Source organism: Nycticebus coucang, chromosome 7, assembly GCF_027406575.1.
Source record: "Nycticebus coucang isolate mNycCou1 chromosome 7, mNycCou1.pri, whole genome shotgun sequence".
NCBI classification, from domain to species: Eukaryota; Metazoa; Chordata; class Mammalia; order Primates; family Lorisidae; genus Nycticebus; species Nycticebus coucang.
This window is the reverse complement of record NC_069786.1, coordinates 118767510-118795143: the sequence shown is the minus strand read 5'-3', so window position 1 is coordinate 118795143 and position 27634 is coordinate 118767510. Positions and strand designations below refer to the sequence as shown.

General features: G+C 40.3%; 2 protein-coding genes across 2 annotated transcripts in view; one reads left to right on the top strand and one right to left on the bottom strand.

The window, feature by feature from the left end:
• Positions 1–27634, top strand: part of EPHA4 (EPH receptor A4) — a 156844-nt gene that overhangs the window by 73582 nt on the left and 55628 nt on the right. Inside the window, exon 5 of the mRNA XM_053597370.1 lies at positions 21657–21995. Within this exon, the coding sequence (XP_053453345.1) occupies positions 21657–21995 (339 nt within the window). The remainder of the gene's footprint in view (positions 1–21656; positions 21996–27634) is intronic.
• On the bottom strand, positions 7489–8175 carry LOC128590157 (fatty acid-binding protein, heart-like). The gene has a single exon (XM_053597372.1). The coding sequence runs from the start codon at positions 8110–8112 to the stop codon at positions 7711–7713; it is 402 nt and encodes a 133-aa protein (XP_053453347.1). The 5' UTR covers positions 8113–8175; the 3' UTR covers positions 7489–7710.

The window sequence follows — 27634 nt, the reverse complement described above, 5'->3', positions numbered from 1 at the left end:
CACAACACCCGGCCGAAAAAATTTGTAGCTTTATCTTAAGGATACAAAAGGAAAAGAAAAAAAGAAAAAGAAAATATTGATTTTAGCATATGAATAGACCCCAAAGTGTAAAAATTCAAGTAGTTTTGATGTTTTTTTTTTTAAAAAAGATTATCCTTAGCGGGCTGGGCCTGTGGCTCAAAGGAGTAGGGCACCGGCCCCATATACTGGAGGTGGCGGGTTCAAAGCCGGCCCCGGCCAAAAACTGCAAAAAAAAGATTATTCTTATCATGGTTAAAGGAAGAAGTCTGGAAGCTTTTTGAGTCATTGATAAAAATCATGAAAATACCAATGCAATAGGTGATCCTTTTTATCCTGCTCTTGAAACTCCTGCACTTCACCCCTCCAAGGTCTGCTTTAACGTCACAACTTCAAGGGCATTACCCTAATGGCCATGGCATCCCAGTGACTGACACACAGTGCTTCAGTGAAGAGGAAGCAAAGCACAGATGCCAACACCTAGGAACTCTCAGGGCAGGTCAGAAAGCCTTGGCGCTAAGCACTAACAAAGTTGGTGACCTTGAGAGGATGTTTAACCCCTCCAAGCCCCAATCTCCTTATCTGTAAAATGGAATTCTGTCTAGTTACCTCTGGGATGGTATTCAGAATTAAATGAGAAAACATTTGCAAAGGTCTGGCATGTGGTCAAGATCTACTAAATATTTGTTCTCTTACTTTTTTTCTCCCCAGCTGGTGACTTTCTTCCCCAGACTACCTCTGCAGCAGGTGGAAATTTTCTCTCAGTGGTTCTTACCCTTGATTACATAATTAAATTACCCCATGCTACCCTGCACCTCAGGATCTCTGGGGATAGGACTCGGGCGTATTTTCAAAAGTTGGACGGTTAATTTCACTGTACAATCAAGGTTGAGACCATTTCTCTACAGAACCGGATTTTTTAAGTTTGGGGGTTTTTTGTTTGTTTTTTTAACTTAAACCTTAGTCCAGAAGTGATGGCTCACATCCGTAATCCTAACACTCTGCCAGACCAAGGCAGGTGGATTGCTTGAGTTCATGAGTTCAAAACCAGACTGAGTAAGTGCAAGACTTCATCTCCACTATAAAGAGGAAAACTAGCTGGGTGTTATGGCTGGTACCTGTAGTCCCATCTACTTGGGAGGGTGAGTCAAGAGAATTGCTTGAGCCCAAGAGTTTGAGGTTGCTGTGAGCTATGACGATGCCACGGCAGTCTGCCCAGGACAACAGAGTAGGACTCTGTCTCAAAGAAAAAACCTTAAACATTAACTACATAATTCTCTTAAGACATCCTTTGAGATAAGGATAATCGCAGAAGTGACTGTACTTTGCTAGTAGATACAGTAGTAAGTCAGGTGCAGAATTGGACCCTAGTGTTGAACCTATGGCTCTCCTTCTGGGAGCTCTCCCTTGCTCTCCAATATAGGGACCTGCACCATCAATGCAGTAGTCATTGACATTAAATTCAGCTTTTTATTTAATCTTACTTCAAAATTTCAATGGCCATATGTAGCTGGTGGTGATTATACCGGAAAGCACAGCCCTAAAATGTTTCTGTCTTTGCAGAAAGTTCTATTGAACAGTCCTGTAGTAGACACAGATTGCAATGGAGAAGAGAGTGGGAGTTTCTCGAAAGACCTCTTGTTCAGATAACCGGCCGAATACCCCTCCCCACTCGCACCCTACCCCAGCCTTATCGGATTCTCTTGACAAGATGTGGGGACGGAAAGGAACATAAACACCAGGGATCCTTTCAAACTGATTCCAGCCTCTAATCAGTTCTTACCAGTTGGTTAAGCCAGGTGACAAACCCAATTCCCTTGTGCTGACAGCCATGATAATCAGGCACCTTCTTTGTTCATTATGCTGTCTTTAACCCCGGCATTCTTATGCAGCCCTGCATTTAGTGCTCGCTCACTGTGACGGCACACTAATGAAGAAATAAAACACACTATCTGAGACTCATTCTTCTAGCCAGAGAGACACTGTGCTCCACTGGCTTGTAAAATCAGGTTTTTGTTCACTTGGAGAATGATTAGACCAGGTGAATACAAGTAGCACTGGATAATTTAGAAGGAAACACCTAGGAAATTCACACGATCTGGAGAACTTAAGAAAATTTGGGGTAAATAATCTTCATCTTTGAGAGCACTTTTTTGATGGAGCCTCTGGCCAGGTTCACATTAATCGCTGCCTATAAAATGTACCCAGATGTTTCCATGGCAGCGTCATCTGAGTATTTGCAAGAAAATAGCCCACAGCTATTTTGAGTGGGGAGTTTAGCACAGAAATCACCGAAGGACAGAGGTTAGGCCTGAGATTCTGCAGGTGCTGAGGTGATGCTGAAGGTGCAGATCTGTAAACCATCTTTAGCAAGCAAGCGTGTAGATTCTGTTTCTGATGGCCGATGGAAGAGAGGGGATCCTCTTTTTCTATGCCTATAAGTTTCAGGTCTATTCTTCAGCTCAGCTGGTGACAGTTGAAAGTTATTACAAGAATTCTAAACATTCTCCATTAGTGGAAATTAAATACTTTGCCTTCTACATGAGGAAAATCCAACCTGGGTGGGGTCACATAACCAAATGTACTCGTTATGGAGTTTTTCTAGTTTATTTTTGTTGTTGTTGTCATTTGTTATTCTTTCAAGATCCTCCCTAAGCTATTGCCAGAGAGTAGAAATGTAAGGGTTCACCTCAGCCACTTATCAGTCAACGGGCTTTTCCCGTAACATCGCCAACAAGATAGACACGATACTTCCACACACTCAAGGATGCCATCTAAGTCAACACTAGAATATGATTTCATGAGTCATTTCTTAACAGGAAGTTTGATGTGACTTTTATTAATTAAATGAATGTCCTCTAACTCTGCAGATAACCACGCACTTCCCTTTTCCAGCTCTCTTTCTCCTTATGTTTCCTTTCCTCATTAGTCTGGAATGTAGTTTGGCAATTGGTGGTGTTGGGAGTAGCCACCCGCATGCCCAGGCAGGAAGATTTTTGATTGTCTTAGTCATGTGTGGCTTGTTCAATGACTACAGTGAGAAAGGTCTTCTTTTCCCCCACTGCCAGAGAGGCTGAGCCAATACTCTATTTAAGGTAACTTTTCCACTCTTTATTGTGTTTCAAAATGTACTAGAAAAAATGCCCTGTATAGATTGTAAATTGCCTTTGTATACCTAAGAAAAGCAGAGCTAATTTGTTATTTTGCCACCTTTACCTCTAAGCACTGTTACCAAAGTGGTTTTCCATTTTTTCAATTGGAAATCTGTCCTTGGGCTTTCAGTTGCTCTTTATTTAACTTGTTTGGTGAAACTTATTACAGCCTTGTGATTGGGAGCCCCCGGTAAACGAGAGATTATTATTTTAGATCGCCAACTTGAAGGACCTTCACAAATCTGTCTCCAAGTAAATGGCCTTGCATAATTCAGTCAGCTGCGCCAAACAAACAAAGAGTGATTGATTGATACTTAGATGCGGCCTGAAATATTCCAAAATTGCAGCTTTTAAGACAATTTATACTAGAAGAGCTTAGAGCTAATGAAGGCAAATTCACCAAGAGTCTATGACGAAACATCCCCATCTGAAAAAGCCTTCTGCAGGTTTAGGTTATCAAGAAATCAAAGTAACCAAGTTCCAAACAGCAAACATCACTTACTTTGTCTTCACATTGGCCTTTTCTAATTGAATTTAGTGTGCTGCTGTATTTCCTGCAGAAAGTGTATTGTTTTAAAATTGCCACTTCAGTTCTATTACTCAAAGCCCTCACTTCTAATGCTTTCTGACAGTTATCAACATAATGAACCATAATGAAATGATGAGCAATCTTCAGTGTAAACCCAACGTCTATTCCACTGGTGCTGTGTGACTGTGTTGTTAAAATTTGAATGCAAATTAAAATAACATCGTCCTTACTTGTTTCCAAGGTCAGGAGAAGAGAGGGATTCTTTTCATTTTTTTTGAAGTGCTTTAATTTTGGGAATTGCACATTCATTTTCAAACAACCTCTTGAAGATGCTCCTGATGTTCAATTCAATTCTCTACCCCAAAGGTTTCCACGCTGAACGGTCTGGCTAAGGGATTTGGGGAGGGAGATCTAGAATGAGGCTTTGATGTAGAAACTGTAGGATAAAAGGCAGCCTTCAGTTTCAAGTAAACTACATTTTTTCCCACTCGAAAGCATATTTCTTTTTGTTTTAGAGCTGCAAGTAGCTGAGAATGTAACGAAGGGGGAAGGGTCCATGTCTACGTAACAGGATGGTGAGTGTGCAGTTAGCTCTAGTCAAAGACTAGTTAGTAGAAAAGGGAGGTCCAGGGGCAAAGATCCCCAAAGTGTCACTGAAGGAAGCATTTCAGAGGATACATTGGTTGATCTCTAATTTTTTTATTATCATGCAATCCATCATTTTTATGAACAAGTTTTTATGAAAAATCTTGTATCCAAGATGTGCAGGGAAATTTCTTATGTCACATTATTTCTCCAATGTGCAGTGTCATTGTTTCCTACTGCATTCCATTTGTCACAGGCTAGAAAATCAAATTGAGGGACCAACTCCCCCACTGCCAGATTACGTGGCTGGTTTTTAGTTCAGAGCATATGGTCCCGCTGCCTGTTAGTTGATAAGCCAGCTAATGTGTCTGTCCCCTGGACTGTACAAACTGATCAAAGCAACCAGGGACATTTTGACAAGTCATATGCAGCCTTCACCCTTGGCTTCTTCTTTACTTATATCTCAGTAGTTCAGGATTTGACATTAGGTGAGGCAGCCACATCCTTATTTCTTTCTTTTAGATTGCCTTACAGCATTTTGACCACAATAGGAAAAAAAGTGCCTTCTAGAGAATTATGTAAGTACATGATTTTTGTTTGAAAACAATTAAATATACAGGGAGAAAAGTCACCAGCTGTGCTTCATGGAAGGCACTAGGTGGACCCCAGGCTGATCACTTACCATTGGTTGTTTGCAAATTTTAAAAACCTCATGATAGTTCATAAAGATTAGGTATCCTCACATTGAATTTTTATTTTTTCAAAAACAATGCTGTGTTAGCCTCTTTCCTCTTCAACCTACTCCTCATTTTACAAACAGCCCAGTGTGGGCTCAAATGGAAAATGCATAGGTTTGAGGAACACTAATATATGCCCAAGTGAAAGGCTTGAGTCATCTGTCAGCGCCATTTAGCCTGGTTATTGCAATGTTTCTGCTGCTATCAATAATTAACAGTGGCTAGACATCCACTGAGCCCCGTCATTTCTGGATGGCATTTTTGACACTCTTTGTGGAAGTCATACAGTGGTTTTTCACAGCATGCTTCTATGAAACAGAGTCAATTATACATATTTTCTGAGATCCCCTGGGGAGAGAACTGGCTATCTTCTTTACAATCAGCATTTAGATTTTTCTCTCCTACTTGGCTCTTCCTACACATATTATCGAAAGCCCAGCAGAAGATGAGCTCAGGGAAGACTCTGCTATAGAGATAGAATTGCCCCTCACACTCTTCCAGTAATCTTCCTCCCAGAAAAAGAACCTTTAAAGAAACTCTTAACTACCCTCTTGCATGGGAGGTAGGAACCAGGCAGAGAGGACAACCCAGTTAAAAAGAGCATCATCCAGGGAGGAATGCTGACCAGTCATGCTGATCATAAAGGGAAGGAGGGCTGAGAAGAACTGAACTCTGGGGTAAGTTGAGAAAGTTGGAAACTTTCCATCCTGTTCCAGAAAACAATGGTTATACTTCATTATGATCTTTAAATCATTTCTATTTCTGTGAAGAGAGGAGGGAGGTGGCTTGTCCTTGGTGTTAGGAGTTCTGATTCTAGCTTTGCACACATTAGCTGTGTTAATTTAAGAGAGTTGCTTAACTTTTATTACCTGAAGTTTTTTTTTTTATTTTTATTATTTTTATTTATTTATTTTTTATTATTATTATTTTTATTGTTGGGGATTCATTGAGGGTACAATAAGCCAGGTTACATTGATTGCAATTGTTAGGCAATGTCCCTCTTGCAATCATGTCTTGCCCCCATAAAGTGTGACACACACCAAAGCCTTACCCCCCTCCCTCCGTCCCTCTTTCTACTTCCCCCCCCATAACCTTAATTGTCATTAATTGTCCTCATATCAAAATTGAGTACATAGGATTCATGCTTCTCCATTCTTGTGATGCTTTACTAAGAATAATGTCTTCCACGTCCATCCAGGTTAATACGAAGGATGTAAAGTCTCCATTTTTTTTAATAGCTGAATAGTATTCCATGGTATACATATACCACAGCTTGTTAATCCATTCCTGGGTTGGTGGGCATTTAGCCTGTTTCCACGTTTTGGCGATTGTAAATTGAGCTGCAATAAAGAGTCTAGTATAAGTGTCCTTATGATAAAAGGATTTTTTTCCTTCTGGGTAGATGCCCAGTAATGGGATTGCAGGATCAAATGGGAGGTCTAGCTTGAGTGCTTTGAGGTTTCTCCATACTTCCTTCCAGAAAGGTAGTACTAGTTTGCAGTCCCACCAGCAGTGTAAAAGTGTTCCCTTCTCTCCACATCCATGCCAGCATCTGCAGTTTTGAGATTTTGTGATGTGGGCCATTCTCGCTGGGGTTAGATGGTATCTCAGGGTTGTTTTGATTTGCATTTCTCTAATATATAGAGATGATGAACATTTTTTCATATGTTTGTAAGCCACTTGTCTGTCATCTTTGGAAAAGATTCTATCCCTGTCTCTTGCCCATTGATATATGGGATTGTTGGCTTTTTTCATGTGGATTAAATTGAGTTCTCTATAGATCCTAGTTATCAAGCTTTTGTCTGATTGAAAATATGCAAATATCCTTTCCCATTGTGTAGGTTGTCTCTTTGCCTTGGTTATTATCTCCTTAGCTGTACAGAAGCTTTTCAGTTTAATGAAGTCCCATTTGTTTATTTTTGTTTTTGTTGCAATTGCCATGGGAGTCTTCTTCATGAAGTCTTTCCCAAGGCCAATCTCTTCCAGTGTTTTTCCTATGCTTTCTTGGAGGATTTTTATTATTTCATGCCTTAAATTTAAGTCGTTTATCCATCTTGAATCAATTTCTGTGAGTGGGGAAAGGTGTGGGACCAGTTTCAGTCTTTTACATGTAGACATCCAGTTCTCCCAACACCATTTATTGAATAGGGAGTCTGTCCCCCAAGGTATGTTCTTGTTTGGTTTATCAAAGATTAGGTGGTTGTAAGATGTTAGTTTCATTTCTTGGTTTTCAATTCGATTCCAAGTGTCTATGTCTCTGTTTTTGTGCCAGTACAATGCTGTCTTGAGCACTATGGCTTTGTAGTACAGACTATAATCTGGTATGGTGATGCCCCCAGCTTTATTTTTATTACTAAGAATTGCCTTAGCTATACGGGATTTTTTCCAGTTCCATACAAAACGCAGAATCATTTTCTCTAAATCTTGAAAGTACGATGTTGTTATTTTTTTTTATTTTTTATTTTTTTAGCCTTGGCTCTGCTTTATTGACCTCAGAGCACCCTTTGAAAAAAACAAACCACACACACACAATAGGAACTGGAACTAGATTCGGGCTGGTGGCACTTGATTCCAGAAGAATCCCTCAACCACGATGTATTTATACAAAATGCAGAGGAAACAAATGAGGCAATGTGGTTCTGAGTCGAGGGTCAGCCGATCGGCAGCAGTCAGCGAAAGCATGGACAGGTCATGCCTCTATCTCGTAAGTACGAGTGCAAACTACACTACCGTGGGTGAGCATCAGGAAAAGTTTTCCATCACTGAGCTCCCGCACAAGTGTCGTCTCTTGCCCATCCCACTTCTGCAGGTGGACAAGTTTGCCTCCATCCAGTGTCACAGTGGACTTGACCTTGCTGTCATCTGCTGTTGTCTCATCAAACTCCACCCCAAGCTTAAAGCTGATCTCTGTGTTCTTGAAGGTGCTGTGTGTCTTTAGTATGATAGTGTCCCCGTTCTTTTCAATGACTGTGGTAGGCTTGGTCATGTTGGCCACCTGCCTGGTAGCAAAACCCACCCCGATTGACTTCATGTACTCATCGAAATTCTTGCTATCCACTAGCTTCCAGGTACCCAGGAAGGCGTCCACCATGGTGATGCTGGGCTAGGTTGAGAAAGCAGCTACAAGAAGGCAGGCGTGCAAGAATTCCACACTGGCACACGATGTTGTTATTTTGATAGGAATGGCATTGAATAGGTAGATTGCTTTGGGAAGTATAGACATTTTAACAATGTTGATTCTTCCCAGCCATGAGCATGGTATGTTCTTCCATTTGTTAATATCCTCTGCTATTTTCTTTCTGAGGATTTCATAGTTTTCTTTATAGAGGTCCTTCACCTCCTTCATTAGGTATATTCCTAGCTATTTCATTTTCTTTGAAACTATGGTGAAAGTAGTTGTGTCCTTAATTAGCTTCTCATCTTGACTGTTATTGGTGTATACAAAGGCTACTGACTTGTGGACATTGATTTTATATCCTGAAACATTACTGTATTTTTTGATGACTTCTAGGAGTCTTGTGGTTGAGTCTTTGGGGTTCTCTAAGTATAAGATCATGTCGTCAGCAAAGAGAGAGAGTTTGACCTCCTCTGCTCCCATTTGGATTCCCTTTATTTCCTTGTCTTGCCTAATTGTATTGGCTAGAACTTCCAGCACTATGTTGAATAGTAAAGGTGACAGAGGACAACCTTGTCTGGTTCTAAGAGGAAAAGCTTTCAGTTTTACTCCATTCAGTAAAATACTAGCTGTGGGTTTGTCATAGATAGCTTCAATCAGTTTTAGAAATGTGCCACCTATGCCTATACTTTTCAGTGTTCTAATTAGAAAAGGATGCTGGATTTTATCAAATGCTTTTTCTGCATCTATTGAGAGGATCATGTGATCTTTATTTTTGCCTCTGTTAATATAGTGGATAATGTTTATGGACTTGTGTGTGTTAAACCAGCCTTGCATCCCTGGGATGAAGCCTACTTGATCATGATGAATGACTTTTTTGATGATAAGCTGTAATCTATTGGCTAGGATTTTGTTGAGAATTTTTGTGTCTATATTCATGAGTGAGATTGGTCTGAAATTTTCCTTTTGGTTTGGGTCTTTTCCTGGTTTTGGTATCAGGTTGATGTTTGCTTCATAGAATGTGTTGGGGAAGATTCCTTCTTCCTCAATTTTTTGGAATAATTTCTGTAGTACAGGAATAAGCTCTTCCTTGAAGGTTTGATAGAATTCTGGTGTGAAGCCATCTGGACCAGGGCATTTTTTGGTTGGAAGATTTTTTATTGTTTCTTTGATCTCAGTGCTTGAAATTGGTCTGTTCAGGAGCTCTATTTCTTCCTGGCTGAGTCTAGGGAGAGGGTGTGATTCCAAATATTGATCCATCTCCTTCACATTGTCAAATTTCTGGGCATAGAGTTTCCGGTAGTATTCAGAGATGATCTCTTGTATCTCTGTGGGATCAGTTGTTATTTCCCCTTTATCATTTCTGATTGAGGTTACTAGAGATTTTACTTTTCTATTCCTCGTTAGTCTGGCCAATGGTTTATCTATTTTATTTATTTTTTCAAAAAATCAACTCCCTGTTTCATTAATTTTCTGAATGATTCTTTTGTTTTTAATTTCATTGATCTCTGATTTGATATTGGAGATTTCTTTTCTTCTACTGAGTTTAGGCTTAGATTGTTCTTCTTTTTCCAATTCCATAAGATCTCTTGTGAGATTGTTGATGTGCTCTCTTTATGTTTTTCGAATGTAGGCTTCTGAAGCGATGAATTTTCCTCTGAAAACTGCTTTTGCAGTATCCCACAGGTTTTGGTAGCTTGTGTCTTCATTGTTGTTATGCTCAAGGAAGTTAATGATTTCCTGGTTTATTTCTTCCTGCACCCATCTGTTATTCAACAGAAGATTGTTTAATTTCCATGCCTTTGGGTGGGGTCAAACGTTTTTGTTAGAGTTGAGTTCCACCTTTAGTGCCTTATGGTTTGAGAAGATACAAGGTAAAATTTCAATTTTTTTATTCTGTTGATATTTGTTTTGTGTCCCAGGAGATGATCAATTTTGGAGAATGTTCCATGGGGTGATGAGAAGAATGTATATTCTTTATCTTTGGAATGGAGTGTTCTATATGCGTCTATCAAGCACAGTTGTTCTAGGGTCTCATTTAAATCTCTTATATCTTTGTTTAATTTCTGTTTAGAGGATCTGTCCAGCTCTGTAAGAGGAGTGTTAAAGTCCCCTGTTATTATGGTATTATCAGATATCATATTGCTCAGACTGAGTAAGGTCTGTTTCAAGAATCTGGGAGCATTTAAATTGGGTGCATAAATATTTAGAATTGAAACATCTTCTTGTTGTATTTTTCCCTTGACCAATATAAAGTGACCATCTTTGTCTTTTTTGACTTTAGTTGCTTTAAATCCACATGAATCTGGAAATAAGATTGCAACTCCTCTTTTCTTCTGAATGCCATTTGCCTGAAAAATTGTCTTCCAACCCTTGACTCGGAGCTTTAATTTGTCTTTTGAAGCCAGGTGTGTTTCTTGCAGACAGCAAGTGGGTGGCTTGTGTTTTTTAATCCAGTCAGCCAATCTGTGTCTCTTCATTGGGGAATTCAAGCCATTAACATTTATTGAGATAATTGATAAGTGTGGTAGTATTCTATTCATCTTATTTTGTGAGAGTCCATTGCTTAGTTTTATCTTTTGCATCAGTGTTGAGGTTAGGTTATGTCCTTTAATTTCTGAGTTCTTACTGTGCTGCTGATCCACTGTGGTGGTCAGTGTGCAGAACAGGTTGAAGTATTTCCTGTAGAGCTGTTCTTGTTGTGGCGAATTTCCTCAACATTTGTATATCCGTAAATGATTTGCTTTCTCCATCAATTTTTAAGCTTAGCTTAGCAGGGCACAGAATTCTGGGCTGGAAATTATTCTGTTTAAGTAGATTAAAGGTAAATGACCAGTGTCTTCTTGCTTGGAAAGTTTCATTAGAGAAGTGTGCGGTCACTATGATAGATTTGCCCCTGTAGGTCAACTGGCGCTTACTCCTGGTAGCTTGCAGAATCTTTCTTTTGTCTTGACTTTGGACAGGTTCATCACAATATGTCTTGGAGAAGCTCGGTTAGAGTTGAGGCGACCTGGGGTCCGATAGCCCTCTGAAAGCAGTGTGTCAGAATCTTTGGTGATATTTGGGAAATTTTCTTTTATAATATTCTCTAGTATGGCTTCCATTCCTCTGGGGCATTCTTCTTCCCCTTCTGGAATTCCTATAACTCGTATGTTGGAATGCTTCATAAAGTCCCATAATTCTGACAGTGAACGTTCTGCTTTCTCTCTCTTCTTTTCTGCCTCTTTTACCATCTGACTTATCTCAAGAACTTTGTCTTCTACCTCTGAAATTCTTTCTTCTGCATGGTCTAACCTGTTGCTGATACTTTCCATTGCATCTTTAAGTTCCCTGATCGACTGTTTCGGTTCCTTCAGCTCTGCTATATCCTTTTTATATTCTTCATATCGTTCATCTCTGATTTGATTCTGTTTTTGGATTTCCTTTTGGTTATTTTCCACTTTATTAGCAGTTTCCTTCATTGTTTCCATCATTTCTTTCATTGTTTTCATCATGTGTATTCTAAATTATCTTTCTGTCATTCCTAACATTTCTTTACAGGTGGAATCCTCTGCAGTAGCTACCTCATGGTCCCTTGGCGGGGTTGTTCTGGACTGGATCTTCATGTTGCCTGGACTTTTCTGCTGATTCTTTCTCATGAGTGATTTCTTTTATCTGTTTCCTTGCCCTAATTTTCCTTTCACTTCATCTTGCTCTTTAATTTCTTGTGCCTGTGGACTAAGGGTTAGATGAGTCCTTTTGTTACAGGACCAAAAGGGTCAGAAGGTTGAAGAGCAAGAAAGGGATGAAAGAAAGGAGGACCGAGTGAAAAGAAAAAAAAAAATAGGGAAAGGAGAGGGGATGGGTAAAAGGAATATTGACAAAAAGAAGAGAGGCACAGAAAGAGGGAGACAGAGCAATATAGGTGTACAGTAGGGTACTTTGACACAACCTTAAAAAAAAAAAAAAACCACCTTCTGGTGGTGCCCAGTTGGGTGGTTCCCTTGAGGTCAGCAGCTCTTTGCTAACCTGATCAGACACAGTACCCCACCTCCACCAAGTAGAGAGGAAAGACAAAAATGCTATAAATCAAACCAAAACAAGCAAACAGAAAAGTTTATGGGATAAAATTGGGTGAAAAACCAAATAATAGTGGTAGAAACAGTAGCAAAAATGAAGTTCTAGTTATTAAAAAGGGCAGCAATGGGAAATTATAATTAAACTAGAAAAATTGAGAAAGAAAAAAGATCTGTATGGAAAAGGTTGAAATTAAAAAACAAAACAACATCAACAACATCAAAATAAATAAAAAAACAACCAAACCAAAAAAACAAAACAAAACACAACCAAAAACAAAGCAGTATATATATGTCATTGAATATTGTCTGGGCAACACTTGGTCTTCTGGGGTATGAGATGTTAATCACAGTTCTGATACTACTGGAGGCTGCTGATTTCTCAAACCCCAGCAGGTAGACACCCTAAATCTCTCTTCAGCCCACTTATAAGGCACTTTGAACTTGTAAACTTGCTGAGCAGAAGCCTTCCCAGGAAAGTGCTTGTCACTGGAATCACTGGTGAAGTGGCTATCCACTTACCCAGTGTGCCAAAACTGGTCTCACTCTGCCTCTGAGGCTTAGAGCTGCAAGGCAGCTCAGACCCTACCCTTAGGCTACTTGGTGCTGGGTTACGAGCTCCCACCCGATTCTATCTCTGCGACCCTGAGGGCGGAGCTTGCTGGGGCAGATCGCTCACAATGGCTCCCTGTGGCCCACAGCCAAACACTATTAACTCTGTCTGGCTCCGCGGCTCAGACTGGGGCCCTAGACAACGGCCAAAGTTCTCCGCACTCCCACCCAGGCTCTCCCCAAGGCAGCCCAACTGAGTGCCAAGTCCAAAGACACCAAAACAGTTCACAGGTAAGGCCTTTCCGGTTTGCAGTCTCACTGCTACTGAACTTACAGTTGCAGGTGGGTTTAGACCGATTGAACACACGTGACCACTTGCCGTTTTTCCACTGTTTTAGTCCTCCTCTTGGGGTCCAGAAGTCTCTCGCTGACTCTCTGTATCCTCACAGGGGTGATGATAGGCAGGTCCCACCAGCCAGAGATGCCTGGAGTCCTATCTCCCCGGACTCATGGTGCCCAGATGCAAGGAAGCTGTTACTCAGCTGCCATCTTGCTCTCCTCCCTCTATTACCTTAAGTTTTGGTCCTAAGATTGCTAAGTAATTAATACTTTTCTGTTAGATTTTATTATAATGCTTAAATAAGATAAAGTCGGAAAAACTGTTTTATAAGAAATGTATAAATGAATGTACTGGCTGGCTAATTCTATAATGAAGTAGTCAACCCTAATTTTCTTGGTCTTTCATATTGCAGCTTCCTTGTGTATAACTGAGAATTTACCTCATAAGCTACTTCAAGCATAAGATAGTTATCCTCATATAAAGAAATCAGCCCTTTAATTAACCCAGTAAAAGAAAAGACAAATGATTTCTCAATAGGAAAGTGGGAAAACAGATATACCAGAAAAATAAGTGATGGCGACATCTCAGCAAGAAAGTAACCTCTCTGGAAAGCCATGAATTTCTCATGACAGAAACAAGTGACTGATGCATCCAAATGGTTGTGTTTCTAAATAACAGACAGCTAGCTCTGTTTGGCTCTATTCATTGTTAAAACACGTAAATCGCCATGATAAAAGGTTCAGATTATCTCAGAAGAGGTATCCCTGACCAGCGGTCTTTATGTAAACTAACCCACTGTAGCAAGAGCTGGGATAAAGCAATTAGTGGTGGCAAAGTATGCAACTGTCCAGGGAAGCCCAGACTTTATTTCAGAGTCAAAAGTTACACATCCCAGTTGTTTAATCTGCCTCACAACCTATCTTTCAGCTGGAGAGAGATTAACAAGAAAGGCTTATCTGAAGGGTTGAAGGATTTACAACTAAGACTTTGAAGTATTATTGACAGTCCAAAAGTTGTACATGGTCAGTGAAGCCTAGGGAAATGGAACTAGAGGAAGCATCTTGGGTCTCAGAAGATAAGTGTTGCACCGGTTACCTTGGCATTTTAGTGAAGGGCGACAGTAATGCTGAAAGAAATTGATCACGTAAGAGTTACATTTCTGCTTTGCGTCTTGGGGGATGCTTCCTTCTACATTCAGAATTAAGTTCATGGCTCAGGCATTGAATTTTAAAATGGCAATTTAAAAATCAGATAAGTATTAAAGGTCTGTTATAGCTCTGGAAACTACTCTATTACATGAAGCCAGTGACTTCATTTTTTTTTTTTTTTTATCAATGATCTCCTTCCCTTGGTGGCAGAGTTGAATTTTTTTTTTTCACCTTGTAGCATGTGGTTGTCTTTCCTTTTTCTTTATCATTATCGTTGTTATTATTATTTTGCTCAGTTTTTTATACACAAGTGCTATGACAGTGAGGCTTCTGATGAGTGAGCCGACCTGGGCCCTTAAGAATCATCCTTCATTTACTCATTCGGCAGGTGCTGAGCGAGCATGTTCTCAGGCATTGTTATCAGGGCTGAGGATGTTCTCTTGAACCAGAAGAGAGAAGATTCCTCTTCTCCTGCAGCTTACATTCTAATGGAAATCCAAATGACAAACAAACAGAATAATTCAATATTCTCACAAGTGGGGAATTTTTTTAAAGCAGTGCTGTGGTGGGGGTGTCTTGGGACAGGGCAGAGGAGGATTGCAGTTTGTATGGAGTAGTCAGAAATGAGAAGGTGAGACCCCAGGGATAGGAAATCAGCTAATCAGAGTCAGGGGCGAGAATGGGTGGCAGAGCTGCCAAGGGCAAAGCATCTGAGTTGCATGTTTCAAATTTTTCTAACAGTGTGAATTTGAAACTTGCCCTACGTTTTCCTCTTGGTTTGGGGTCTGTTAGTACTTTAATTCCAGTTGTTCAGGTTTATACAGCCTGTTACACCACGGCGGGACCCTTTCTGCCATACCTACTTTGAAAGGCAATTGTCATGGCAGTTTTCTATCTTTTGCTAAAGTTTCGGTTGCTTCCTATGAAGCAACTCAAACTTGTAGCAGTGAGGTAGAATGCACAGGGCGAAGTTATCTTAGCCTGGATTTTCACAGAATGGTTTATACCAAACTTAGTAGTTCAGTCTGGAGACATTCATGACTGTAGGTTCAGTACTGGCCGACAGTTTTTAAATGATGTTATTAAGACTCATACGGACTTCATGTCGATACGTAAATAATCGAGTTATCCTAAAAGGGTTACTTTAAATTACTGGAATTTTATGCTCGGAATATTGCCCTTTTTAAATGTCAGAGGCACTGAATGTCTCTAAATAGGGTGCAGTTCATTTTCAGAAGCTTGTCTTTTCCCAGTCAAGAACACATGATAGATTAAGGAAGATCAAGATTTCTTTTATAATATAACATGGTTATATTGTATGGTGTGATAGTCCTTTATATCTTCTGTAACTTGGAACTCCTGTCACCTGAATGCAAGGTGAGACGCCACTAGAAAACAATAACTACACATTATAGCCCTTCTCACCAGTGCCTGCTGTGTGGTGCAGAAATGATTTCACACGGGTGGAGTGGATGGATGTTCATGAGATTTATCAACAAAGGCAGGAAACACAGTGCCCATTTCTTTCTGAGCAATGAGAAACTCAAGAAATAGGCCAAATTTTACATATTTTGTTCCTTCCTTAGTCGATGGAGATAGTTATAACTTGGACTTTAGAAACCAGGGTTGTTACCTGGGCTATACAGCCAACCATATTTAATTAAAAAGAGATTCCTGGACTGAGCTCTTTAGATAGGCTCCAGGAATGCTGTACATCCCCCCCTAGAACTATGGGCAAAATTCTGACTGTACCTGAGAGCATCTTCCTAGGAAGAGGGTACATTTTGCTGTCTTCAGATTCTCAACTATTCATTTCAGCTGCCACCTACTTTTGCAAATGAAGTTTTCTTGGAACACAGCTCTGGACAGATAGTAAAATTTCTTTACAGCGAAATTATGCTGACTCCTGCTCTAAAGATTCGTAAACTAAAGATTATTGCATTTGACTTTTGTTTCAGGTAGTATAGCTATTATCTATGCCACTAAACTATATTAAAAATGGAAAGGACAGTCTAAATATAAAAACTTTAAAATAGCTTAACGTGCGAAGCTTCATTCTTGTGGAGAGGCAGGGAGAGAATCCTGAGCTTATATGTGAATTTCATGGGCGGGTTATAAATATAACCAAAAATACAAAGGAAGGAACATTTAGTTTCTCTTAACCATACTTCAGCATATGACTAATTCCTGCTTTAAAATGTCCTTTTGGTTAAAAAATTGAAGTTAAAGAAACAAGCTGCAGTTCCATAATGGCTAATAAGAAAAAATGGCAGCCCACCTTTGGAAATGTTAAAATTAATTTTCTTCAGAGATAAAGTTTTCCCCAATGTCATGCTTAAGTAAGTTATTACCTGAAATCTAGGTGGAAAAAAAAAAGAAGTGGTCACAACCAATCCCAACCTGACAAGTCTTTATTTGTTAGAGTCCACATTTTAAATTCCCAGCCACAGCGGTTGATTCCCCAGCTGTAGAAACAGGACAGAGCAGGGCACTTGTCCTTGGGTCTGGTGCGCACAGAATCCATAGTTAGTTTCCTCTAGTCTCTTCCTTTTCTCTCAGTTCCCTACCCTTTCCTTCAACTATCAGAAAGTATCAAAATGAATCAGAATATTCTTTTTCCTCTCTTCTTTAGAGCAGATGACAAAAGCTAGATAGTCAGTGAATATCTGTGGATTAGATGGATGACACCACAGCCCTCCCAGCAGAAGTAACACTTATATAATATAATAGCCTTTCCTGGGTGGTGCCCATAGCTCAGTGAGTAGGGCACCGGGCATATACACCAGGTCTGTGGGTTTGAACCCAGCCATGGCCTGCTAAAACAAAAAAATAGCCAAGCACGTAGCAGGCACCTGTAGTCCCAGCTACTCAGGAGTCTGAGGCAGGAAAATTGCTTGAGTCCAGGGGTTTGAGGTTGCTGTGAGCTGTGATGCCACAGCACTCTACTGAGGGTGACATAGTGAGACTCTGTCTCAATTAAAAAAAAAAAAATATATATATATAGACACATATGTATTTTTTATATTTATATATAGGTGTGTGTGTATATATATATATATATACATACATATATATAGCCTTTCCTGCTTTCCCTTTTTTTTCTGCTTTTTCCAAAGTAATTTTTATTTTATTATTTTATTTATTTGTTTATTTATTAGGGCAGCATCACATTCTGTTGCCCAGACTGGAGTGCAGGGGTGTGGTCATGGCTCACTGTAACCTCAAACCCTTAGGCTCAAGCTATCCTCCTACCTTAGCCTCCCAAGTAGCTGGGACTACAGGCACCCACCACAACATCCTTCTAATTTTTCTATTTTTAGTTAGAGACAGGGTCTTGATCTTGCTCAGGCTGGTCTCGAATTCCTGAGTTCAGGCAATCTGTCTGCCTTGGCCTCCCAGAGTGCCAAGATTACAGGCGTGAGCTACCATGGCCAGCCCAAGGTAATTTTAAACTATGAAAAAAGAAACTTGAATTAAACCAGTTACACTGAGATACTCCTTTATAGGCTTAATACTGCAGGAGTCCTCAAACTTTTTAAACAGGGGGCCCATTCACTGTCTCTCAGACCGTTGGAGGGCCGGACCATTGTTTTAAAAAAAAAACAAACTATGAACAAATTCCTATGCACACTACACATAACCTTATTTTGAAGTAAAAAAACAAAACGGGAACAAATACAATCACACTGCCTCATGTGGCCCGCGGGCCATAGTTTGAGGACCACTGCTTATGCGAAAAGCTTACTAGTACAGCTGTAGCTCAGAGCGGCCTGCATTAATTCATGTACCTCAGAACACTGCAGGTGTGGGTGTCCAAAGCATTGAAGGACTTCATTAGTTTTCTGTTTGTTTATTCATTCATTCTCTGACTCATAAACATTCAGAGAGCTTGCTCTGAACCAAGAACGGTGGCAGACTCTGGAGAATGATGAAGACATCATTTGTCTGGGGAAGCACTTAGACCACTGACAAAAACAGGTGTGGAATGGGTGTTTGATTAGCAAAATGCCATCCCTTGTTACAAGTGAAGGAGGAAGTAGAAATGAAGACCTGAAATGTGGAGCAGTATCAGAAGCAGGATTTACTGGCAGTTTAATATTCAGTGGCATAAAACCTTGCCATTGACAATGACCCTGCCGATGCTGTGTCAGTGTGTGCTTGGTAAGGAAGATGTAGAAAATCAGAAGAAATAGTTCTGTTATTCCTCTTTCTTATAAGCCTCATATTTGTAACTGGAGACAAACTTGCAGGTGGGTGCTTTTCTGATGAGAAAGGTGCCATGTCAGAAATTCAGTTGCTCTTAAATATCTAGATCTGACAGACCTAAATAAATGGAAGAGAAAATAGTCTGAGAGCTACGATTTAGCCTTCTGGATGCCTTGTGTATATTGAAAGAGCGCTCATGTTACCCAGAATGTCTATTTTCTCTTTTTAGCCATCTCTGCAGGTAATTATTTTAAGGTGCTGCTGTTAAGTATAACTGTGGCCCCAGATTGAGTTTTGGCTGTATTCAAGTCCCTATTTTTTTTTTTTTTCATTGTCTTAAGAAGAAATTATTTTCTTTTCTAAGAAAGAGGTGGGCCCTCCCTTTACATGGAAAGCATATTTGTTATATATTATCATATTTTACTGGGTGACAGTTACAAACCACATTGTGACGGACACAGTACAACCACCATATGCTCTTAGCCCGTGAAGAATGGGTCCTTTCCCGGGCCTTTGCTGGCCAGCGTTTAGTTGTGCTGGGTTGATATTTCTATATTTCATTCAGTCCTCTCTCATAGGGCTTGATCATAATTCAGTTTCTAGGCTGCTACTTTGTGCCCAGATAACTGTCACTCTGCAATAACAAGACATAAACCATATGTGGTTCAGCTCCCCAAACTGTTCCCGGGGTAACGTAGAACTTGAGCTTGTCTTGTTCTCAGTTTTCCCTCAAGCATCTAGCTCTGGGCCTTCTGTAAGAATCACTGCCCCAGGAGAGAAGGCTGCTCCCATTAGCACTGGTTTTCGTGCCAGACCTCCACTTTGAGATCCTGCAGCATCTTAGTGTGTGTGGTTTGTCTTTTTTTCCCCCCATGTACAGTGCTATATCTCTGAGTCCTGTGACCATTAAGTTTTCTGCTCCATTTCTTCTCTGTTTAGACACTGCAATGCCCCGTCCTACATACTAATTACTGACTTTTTGCTTCTGCAGTGCTTGATTCATTGTGTCACATTTTCCCATGTGAAAGTGGACCGGGAACCTTGGCCAGGAGGTTAATGGATTTCGGAGTCATTCTTATTTATCTCTGGAAGCCACAACAAAATAAGAACCAGTGGACTGACCCATTTTACAAAGCGAGCCATGGTCAGCTTCAGCTGCACACTGGTGATGGGTTTCACTGAGGTGGCAAACACTACGGAGGGGGAACAGGCCTGGGGACACTCGCTGACCTTGCCCACCCGGCTCAGACTTTGGCTGAAATCACCTGTAGTGAGAAATACATGGTGGACCAGATGTAACCTCCAAAGAGCACTTAGCACTTTTGGATTTTAGTCAAATTCTGTCGTTAATGAGATTGCATGAACTTTCAGCATTATCCAATCCACTTTCCAGATTTTAGTTTCCTCATCTTAAAATGAGTGTTTTATAAAGTCCTATGTGGGTCTTAGAGTCTTTGATTTCAAATGACTCCATTCATTTATTCAAAAATCATTTATTCATCCTTGTTATGTTCCAGACACTGTGCTAAGGGACCATAAATACAATTTTTAAATCTAAACAAGAAAGGAATTTGTATTTTCTTTCTGAGGACATCTGTGAGCTAATCTGACATATTAATACAAATTTTACAAAACAATACAAACACTTTTGTAAATTTTTTAGAGGTTTTTTCCTTTAAAGTTTTGTAGCATGGGGAGCCAATCTTAATGCTGTGAGAGGTGATTGGTAATTAGTTCCAAGGGAAGATTGGGAGGGTCTACTTACTGTATTAAAATAAGGTCTTCAATAAGCTGTATGAAGAGAAAAGGAGAAGGAATCACCCTTATTAAACATTACTACCCCAAAACCCTTCAGCCATTCATCACCACAGTAGTAGATACTGAATTGACTCCTCACTTACAGGAGGAGTCTTACTCTCCCAGTTCCCTCTCAGCATCCTCTGGAAGGGCATGTTTCCCTGCCGCTGACGGAGAAAGCTCTCCCAAGTCATGAGACAGCCAGTTTACTTCTTCTTACTGAGGAACAAGTACACATTTCCTTCAAAGTATTCCTTCCAAATACATTACCAGGGCTTAGGAGGGTGGTGCCTATGGCTCAAGGAGTAGGGCATCAGCCCCATATATCGGAGGTGGTGGGTTCAAATCCAAATACATTAGCAATAGCATACATAACAGTGATCAAGAAACTTCAAATTTTCGTTAAACCTTATTTTGGTTCATCTGTTGGAAGACCAAAAAATGAGAAAAAGAAAAGAGCTTTCCCATTATCACACTGAGTAAATATTTCTCATTTGAGTACAGCAGGTGATTTTTAAACCTTTGGAACTGGCTTAGACCAAGGTAACTCACTATTCCGTCTCCTAGTCTGATTCTTCTACTTAAAGACAGTCTGTGTCACAACTTCTTGGTGTGTAAAGACTGACCAAAAACAAGAAGCAAGGGGTTCATCATGGTCTATGGTCTTTTTTATTATCATTGTGTTTAAACCACCCATTATGTTGTTAGCATCAGTTCTGCCTCATAACAACCACTGCCGTCATTCATATTTCAGAAACACTTTGATGTTGGTGGGAATGAGCCTGCTGAAGGGAGGAGGGAGAGTCTAGTTAGTAGCCTGAACAATCCTGCCCAGTTTGAGTTCCATCAACAGCTGTATCTCTGACATCTCTGCAACCGTGTTTAACCAGTTCCTACTAATTACCCACGAACAGCTTAACCCTCCGCTGCCATGCTGAACTGCAGAGGCATTTCTATACCATTCTGTTAATTTTATTTGCTATTGGTGACATGCTGTCCTTAGGAATTATAATTTATCTTCAGAAGTGGTGTATACCTGTTAATTTACCAGAGTCTCACAACAGCCTTGGGAACTAGAATCACATTCATTTTTCAGATAATAAGATGGAGACTAGATAAGTTATATTTTTCTTCCACTTCAGAAGGAAAGTCTGGGCTTGGAGCCCATTTACTCAGAGTTACTTCACATCTCAGAGAGGCAGTTGATCTGTTTTGGGGGGAATAGAGATGACAATGACACTCACAGCCTTCTATCATATTCTTCTTTTCAAAGATCTATACTGGCTTGATATTCCTTTTTGCTTTCTTTGCCAAATGGGTTCACTTTACTTCCTAAAGCTGCAGAGAATAATATAAAACTTTTGCGAGATTCCACAAGGATATTTCAGTTCTCAGTGTGACAGTGCGGTTTTCTTTCTCCAGGCCCGCCATCTGCTCCCCTCAACTTGATTTCAAATGTCAACGAGACATCCGTGAACTTGGAATGGAGCAGTCCTCAGAACACAGGAGGTCGTCAGGACATCTCCTACAACGTGGTGTGCAAGAAATGTGGAGCTGGTGACCCCAGCAAGTGTAGACCCTGTGGGAGTGGGGTCCACTACACCCCGCAGCAGAATGGCCTGAAGACCACCAGAGTCTCCATCACTGACCTTCTGGCTCACACCAATTACACGTTTGAAATCTGGGCAGTGAATGGAGTGTCCAAGTATAACCCTAGCCCGGACCAATCAGTTTCCGTCACTGTGACAACAAACCAAGCAGGTACGAATCAGATCTACTTTACTGTATGATCCGAATCTGTGTAGAGAAAAGGCTCATGATGATAACCACAAATGATATTAAAGTTCTTCAAGTGTAGTAGAACCGATTTTACCTGGGACCTGTGTCATAAGAGATACTTAGAAGGACATTTGTTTACTCAGCAGATGTTTTTTGCATTTCAGCTGTGGAGCATGCACCGTACTTGGTGGTAAAGATAACGTGAAGACTAAGGCAGTCCGATTGATAGAGGATGCGGCTCTAGTGCAGTGGGTCTCAACCTTCCCAATGCCATGACTCTTTAATACAGCTCCTCATGGTGTGGTGACCCCCAACCATAAAATTACTTTTGTTGCTACTTCATAACTGTAATTTTTCCTGCTGTTATGAATCATAATGTAAATATCTGTGAAAGGGTGGTCCGACCCCTAAAGGGGCCGCGACCCACAGGTTGAGAACTGCTGCTCTAGTGGCTGAATCATGTGATGTTGGACTTTTCTTGTATAGGATTCATATCAGCCATTATAATGTTCGTGGCGGGATGTCAGAACATTTACAGGCTATGCAGGATTATAAAATTAATTTTTGCCAACAGAGTCCAGTATTGGTAATTGCAGTATTTTCTAACAAAAGCTTCGGCAGCTATAGTTTTGATCTTATTCTTTAATGTAGAATGTTATGAGTAACATACATGGACCTACACTAGAATTGCCATATAAATCTTTGTGTTTGTGGTTAACAAAATTTATCCTACAACAATACCAGTTGTGCAGCTCCTTTCCTAGTTGAGTCTATGATTGATTGACATGAGGGATGGGGGTGTAGGAGATCAATCTCCCTCAATTCCTACCTCACTGCCTTCTAATGAGGTGACTAGAAGGCCTTTTCTGTTCATGAAGTGTTTCTGCTCAGTTAAGCACAGAACCATCACAAAATCTTGAATATCAAAATATAAAATAGTTTCAAAATGTAGATTTCTAGGCTGTTGCTCCTGACCTACTTATCTGTGTATTCCTTCTCTGAAAAAAATTCCTATCCCATCAGGAGTTTTCAGCTCTCTGTTATTTCTGGAGAGTTAAAGAGAAGCAAGAAAAAGGGACCATGGCTTATCCTTTTGTGAGGCTTATAAGGGCAGCAAACATCGCCGGAAAAGGATTATAAATTGCTAACAATACTATTGCCTCTTAACTGCACTTTTCTCTTAAATGAATGTTTCAATAAGTGCACTCAGTAGTTAAGTAAAATATCTTTACTAATTGATCCTATAGTGAAAAGTATTCCAGCATCCCAATTCGAAGCCATTATTTTTCCATTTCCCTCTGAAATTTCTAGAATCAAAAAAAAAAAAAAAAGTTAAGACGTGGGGAAGATTTTGAATGCAGGATGGAAGGCACGCCTTACTGGAATGTGTCTTCAGATGTACAATGTGAATGGTCTTCTAAACTATTTAGAATGAACAAGTCATCTTGTTAGGCTTTTATCTTTCATTTCTGTATTTTTAGGTTATAAACACTGTTGCCACTGGTTTTATTTGTCTGCATAGAATAATGGTAGGATTTAGAAATATTCTATTGCAATACAAGTATTCTGTAGCTACCATGGTTTTGTTAATTCTCTTTTGGAAGAACACGATGGAAACATTACACACAGAACCTGGGCACGTGCATGGGTGCTGCTGGTCGCCCTGAGTTAGAAAGAGACAACATGGGCCGGATTGCTCTCTGCACCTTCTAAGGGTTTGGTTTATGAGCAATCGATATGCTCACCTTCAATCCCCTGATAACGTTTTGGCTATTCTCAAAGACATCACTACACTGCGTTCTTACCTAAATTAAAACTGAGAATAGAGCCTTAGAGCCTCTGCTATACTAGGTGAAGCCATTCTCTTTGGCAGAGAAAAGCCTATGGGAGAAGTGCTCGGGACAGTCTTGGCACCTACGGATTTGTGGGGAGACTTCTGCAACCTTCTATATTCTTAGGAATTTAAGCCAAAAGATTATGTCAACATCTACCAGGACAAAAGGTCCAATAGGCACAAATAAGATACATCAAAGATCCACCAAAATAAGAAAATGTGCAATATCATTACTAGAGTGGGGAGTGGGGGGAGTTAGTTTTGTTTGAAATGTAGGTGAAATTCTTTTATATCTAGGGAAAAAATAGGCAGAGAATTCCTCTGACACAATATGGTTTTCTCTGCCATGACATGCACTCCTGCCAGGAGGTTTGCTGAATAGGATAAAATTCCAGCTTCTTATTTTAATTCTCATGAAAGGTAATGCTGGGAAGCTGTTCAAAATTAAAAATAAATCTTTCAATAAGGAGACCTCCTATGTGGCCAGCCAGAAAGCTTTCACTTAGGCAAGAATTGTGTGTGTGCAGCGCTGCCTTGTTATCCTGCCATAATTTGAGGTTCACTAATTCAAAATCATCAGGATAGTTTATCTTTCATTAACAAACCCTTTCTCCATAGTAGTGCAAGTTAATAATGTAGGCCAAAATTCTGGGTGAATGTAGCAACCATAAACTCTATCAAGGCTCCCCTAAGCATATTTGCATGCATGCAATTATATTCTAATTGTAGTTGTTCCTATCATTTCATTAAATTAAATTCCTTGAGGACCACTATAGGCAATGATATCTCACTCTGTAAGGAATACACAGAATTAATGAATGTTAGCATTTAGCACCTGGAGGCCACAAAGGTTAGCGAGTCTCTGTCTTTGCTGTTTTCACAGGGTTCTTTTTCTTATCAGGAAAGTGGTTTAAAAAATAAATAAAACCAAACACTCAAGACCTCCTAGAATTCTTGGTCCTCTGCTCCCAACCTTTGAAATGTCAAGAGTTGGGAAACGGCTACATGAGGGTGAAGTGACTCACCTAAGCTAATGTTGGCACCAACACTTGAAACAAGGGAGAATCTTACCGGAAAGTGGAAAGTTGTTTTCTTTGAAAATCACTAGATAATTAGTAGCATTTGTTACTAAGCTTTGCATTCTCCTTGTTTGTGAGACCAAACTAAGGGAGTAGCTAGGCATGGAGATGTAGCTCCAAATGAGCTTTGATCATTTAATTGTAGTATGTGGTGTGAAGGGTTATTCTAAACCAAATCTTACCTTTGGGGCTTTAAGGGTCTAATACACACACACCCCTCCCCCCACATACATACACACTTCAAAACCAACTGACACAGACTATCATCCTTCTGACTGATAAGCTGATGGAGAGATGTGAACTTTATATCTGTGACCAAAAGGAATGGCTTCAGTGACACTTGCAGCCCATCTGGGTGACTGCAGACTCTGCATGTGCAAAGCCTGCCCCACTAGGGTGGCTGCAATGGACTCTCTGCTGCCCGGGTAGGCAGGCAGGGAGGGGTGACAAAGCAAAGCAGGCTGAGCTAAGGGCATAGTACTTCTCCCAGATTCTCCAAAGAGATAAGCCATCCCCAGCCTCACCGTCATGCCAGAAGCAGTGAAGGAGAAGGAGGAAGCAAGGGTGTGACTCCCCGAAGTCCTACCACAGTAAAGCCAAAGAAGAGCAAACTCTTGGAACTCCCCTACAAGTTATGTTCCTTTATGACAGGCCCGAAGAAGCAAAATCAGATCTCACTTCTTCCACCTTCTATCCTGGAGCAACTGTCTTTTGTTTAGAAGATTGCCCTGATGTTTATGAAAAATGGATAAGCAAATTGCTGGGTGATTTGTTTTCCAGATGGCTTTCCCTTGGTTTACTTTTACTTAAGTGAACCATCTCAGGCAAATGAGTACAGGATGTGTCACTAGGAAAGAGAAATGCTGGATAAATGAAACAAGGTTTCCTAGCCAGGCAACAGAACTGTGAATATTTTTTGTTAAAAACATTGCAATGGCAGCCAGCAATGGCTTCCTGTCATTGAGTCTTTATTGTTATTATTATTATTTTTACCAAGCATCCCCTACTGTCCATGCTCTCACTGGAAGACCAAGTCATTACTCTGGTGCATTTCTTTTAAATCATTATGGATCCACCCCCTAAGAATGATGTCCGCTATTGACCCCAAATTGCACCCAGGGGCAGTGACATCAATTTCTCATTTTTACTTTGCCTATGACACTGTTCTAGGTATTTGTGTCCAATCATCTATCTAGCAAAGCTATAGGGGTCCCAGTGACAAGCAAACATCTGTAGCACTCTCAGCTGGAAGGAGTTAAAGTCCTGATGGATTACATAATTATTAAGCCCGGCTATTCTCTGAAGTCTTTTCCAGTTCTAACATTGTATGCTTCTAAGCTAGGAGCTATGAATGTGAAGGAGTGAGCCTTATTTTCCTAGGATGTTCAGAAATGGTCTCAAAAGGTAATTCTAAAAGGGGGGCGGGGGCAGAGGGAGGAATGTCCAAAATGCTTCAGCAGAATTAACATCTAAATTCTGCCTTTCCTCCTCCCTTCCAATCCCTAACTTTTCCAAAGTATTTTCTTTAACGGGAGGAATGATGATCTAGTGTACCTCTCATGTAGCCGTTCTCAGTCAGGAATGATTTCTGCCTCCCACCCCCAACCCTGGCATTTGGAAAAAAAACAGACACATTTTTGGTGCTGGCGTATCTAATGAGGAGGCACGTTGAGGAGGCACCTGCAACACACAGGACAGCCTCCCCAGCACCGCAGAGTTCACTGGTGCAAAATGTCCATAGTGCTAAGATCGAAATACTCTGTTCTAGTTATATGTTTGAAAAGTAAAATTCATAGCAATGTCCTCCATTTAAGGGTTCCATAACCAACAGGCCTTTGCTTGGGCTGGCCTGTGGCTCAACATATAGGGAAAGTTCCATGTTTCCTGGGGTCCACTGCCCCATGCTGAGAGCATAATGCTGCCATTACTGTTCTCAGAGGACAGGCTGCTATAAAGGGCTTTGCAGAAGAGCCTCTCATGAATCCCCTTGTAGTTATTTCATCCTCAGATGAGCTGATGTGACTTGTTAGACTGGCATTGAACTCTGGGATTGGACAATTAAGAATTAGCTGAAAGGAAAAAATCATGCCTACAATTAAGTGGTGATACACCTCATCAGAATGCCACTGTGTGATGAGTTAGTAGTGAATATTCAATATCTGTTTGTTGATTAGTGTTTATTTTCAGTAAAAACAAATCTGTTAACTTTTTTTGTCAAAAGGTGATAAATTTAATAAAGCCCATATAATGAATAGAGAAAAGAAAATAACTAAGTACGAGAAGCACACTGTCTTTTTTTACTCAACTGGTAAGTTCCCATTCTCTCTCTATGCCATCTTTAATTAGACATATTATGTTATTTGAGTGTGATAATGGAGAACAGTGGGAAATCTCATCCCCACTGAGTATAATAGGTACCTGTCTTCTAGAAAGAGGAAAGCTTCAAGGAAATGGTTGGAGAAAGGGAAAAGTCTTAGAGCAATTAATTTAGGTCATGTGCTGTAGACATGGTAGAATGAGGTTTTGTGTAGACAATTTTTGTGTGATTAAGGGGAAAAAACCCTACAAAAATATAAGTAACAAATTAGGAACAAAGGTTGAAAAAGGGCTCATGCAAAATTCTTTAGCTTCAGTCTATAAAATTCTGCCTCTGTCTATACTGAAATGAATGCAATGGTCAGATAACGGACTGTTGCATTATTATGGCT

Excerpts from the sequence above, each read along its gene's own strand:
- LOC128590157 (XM_053597372.1), bottom strand. The coding sequence starts at position 8,112 with ATGGTGGACGCCTTCCTGGGTACCTGGAAGCTAGTGGATAGCAAGAAT.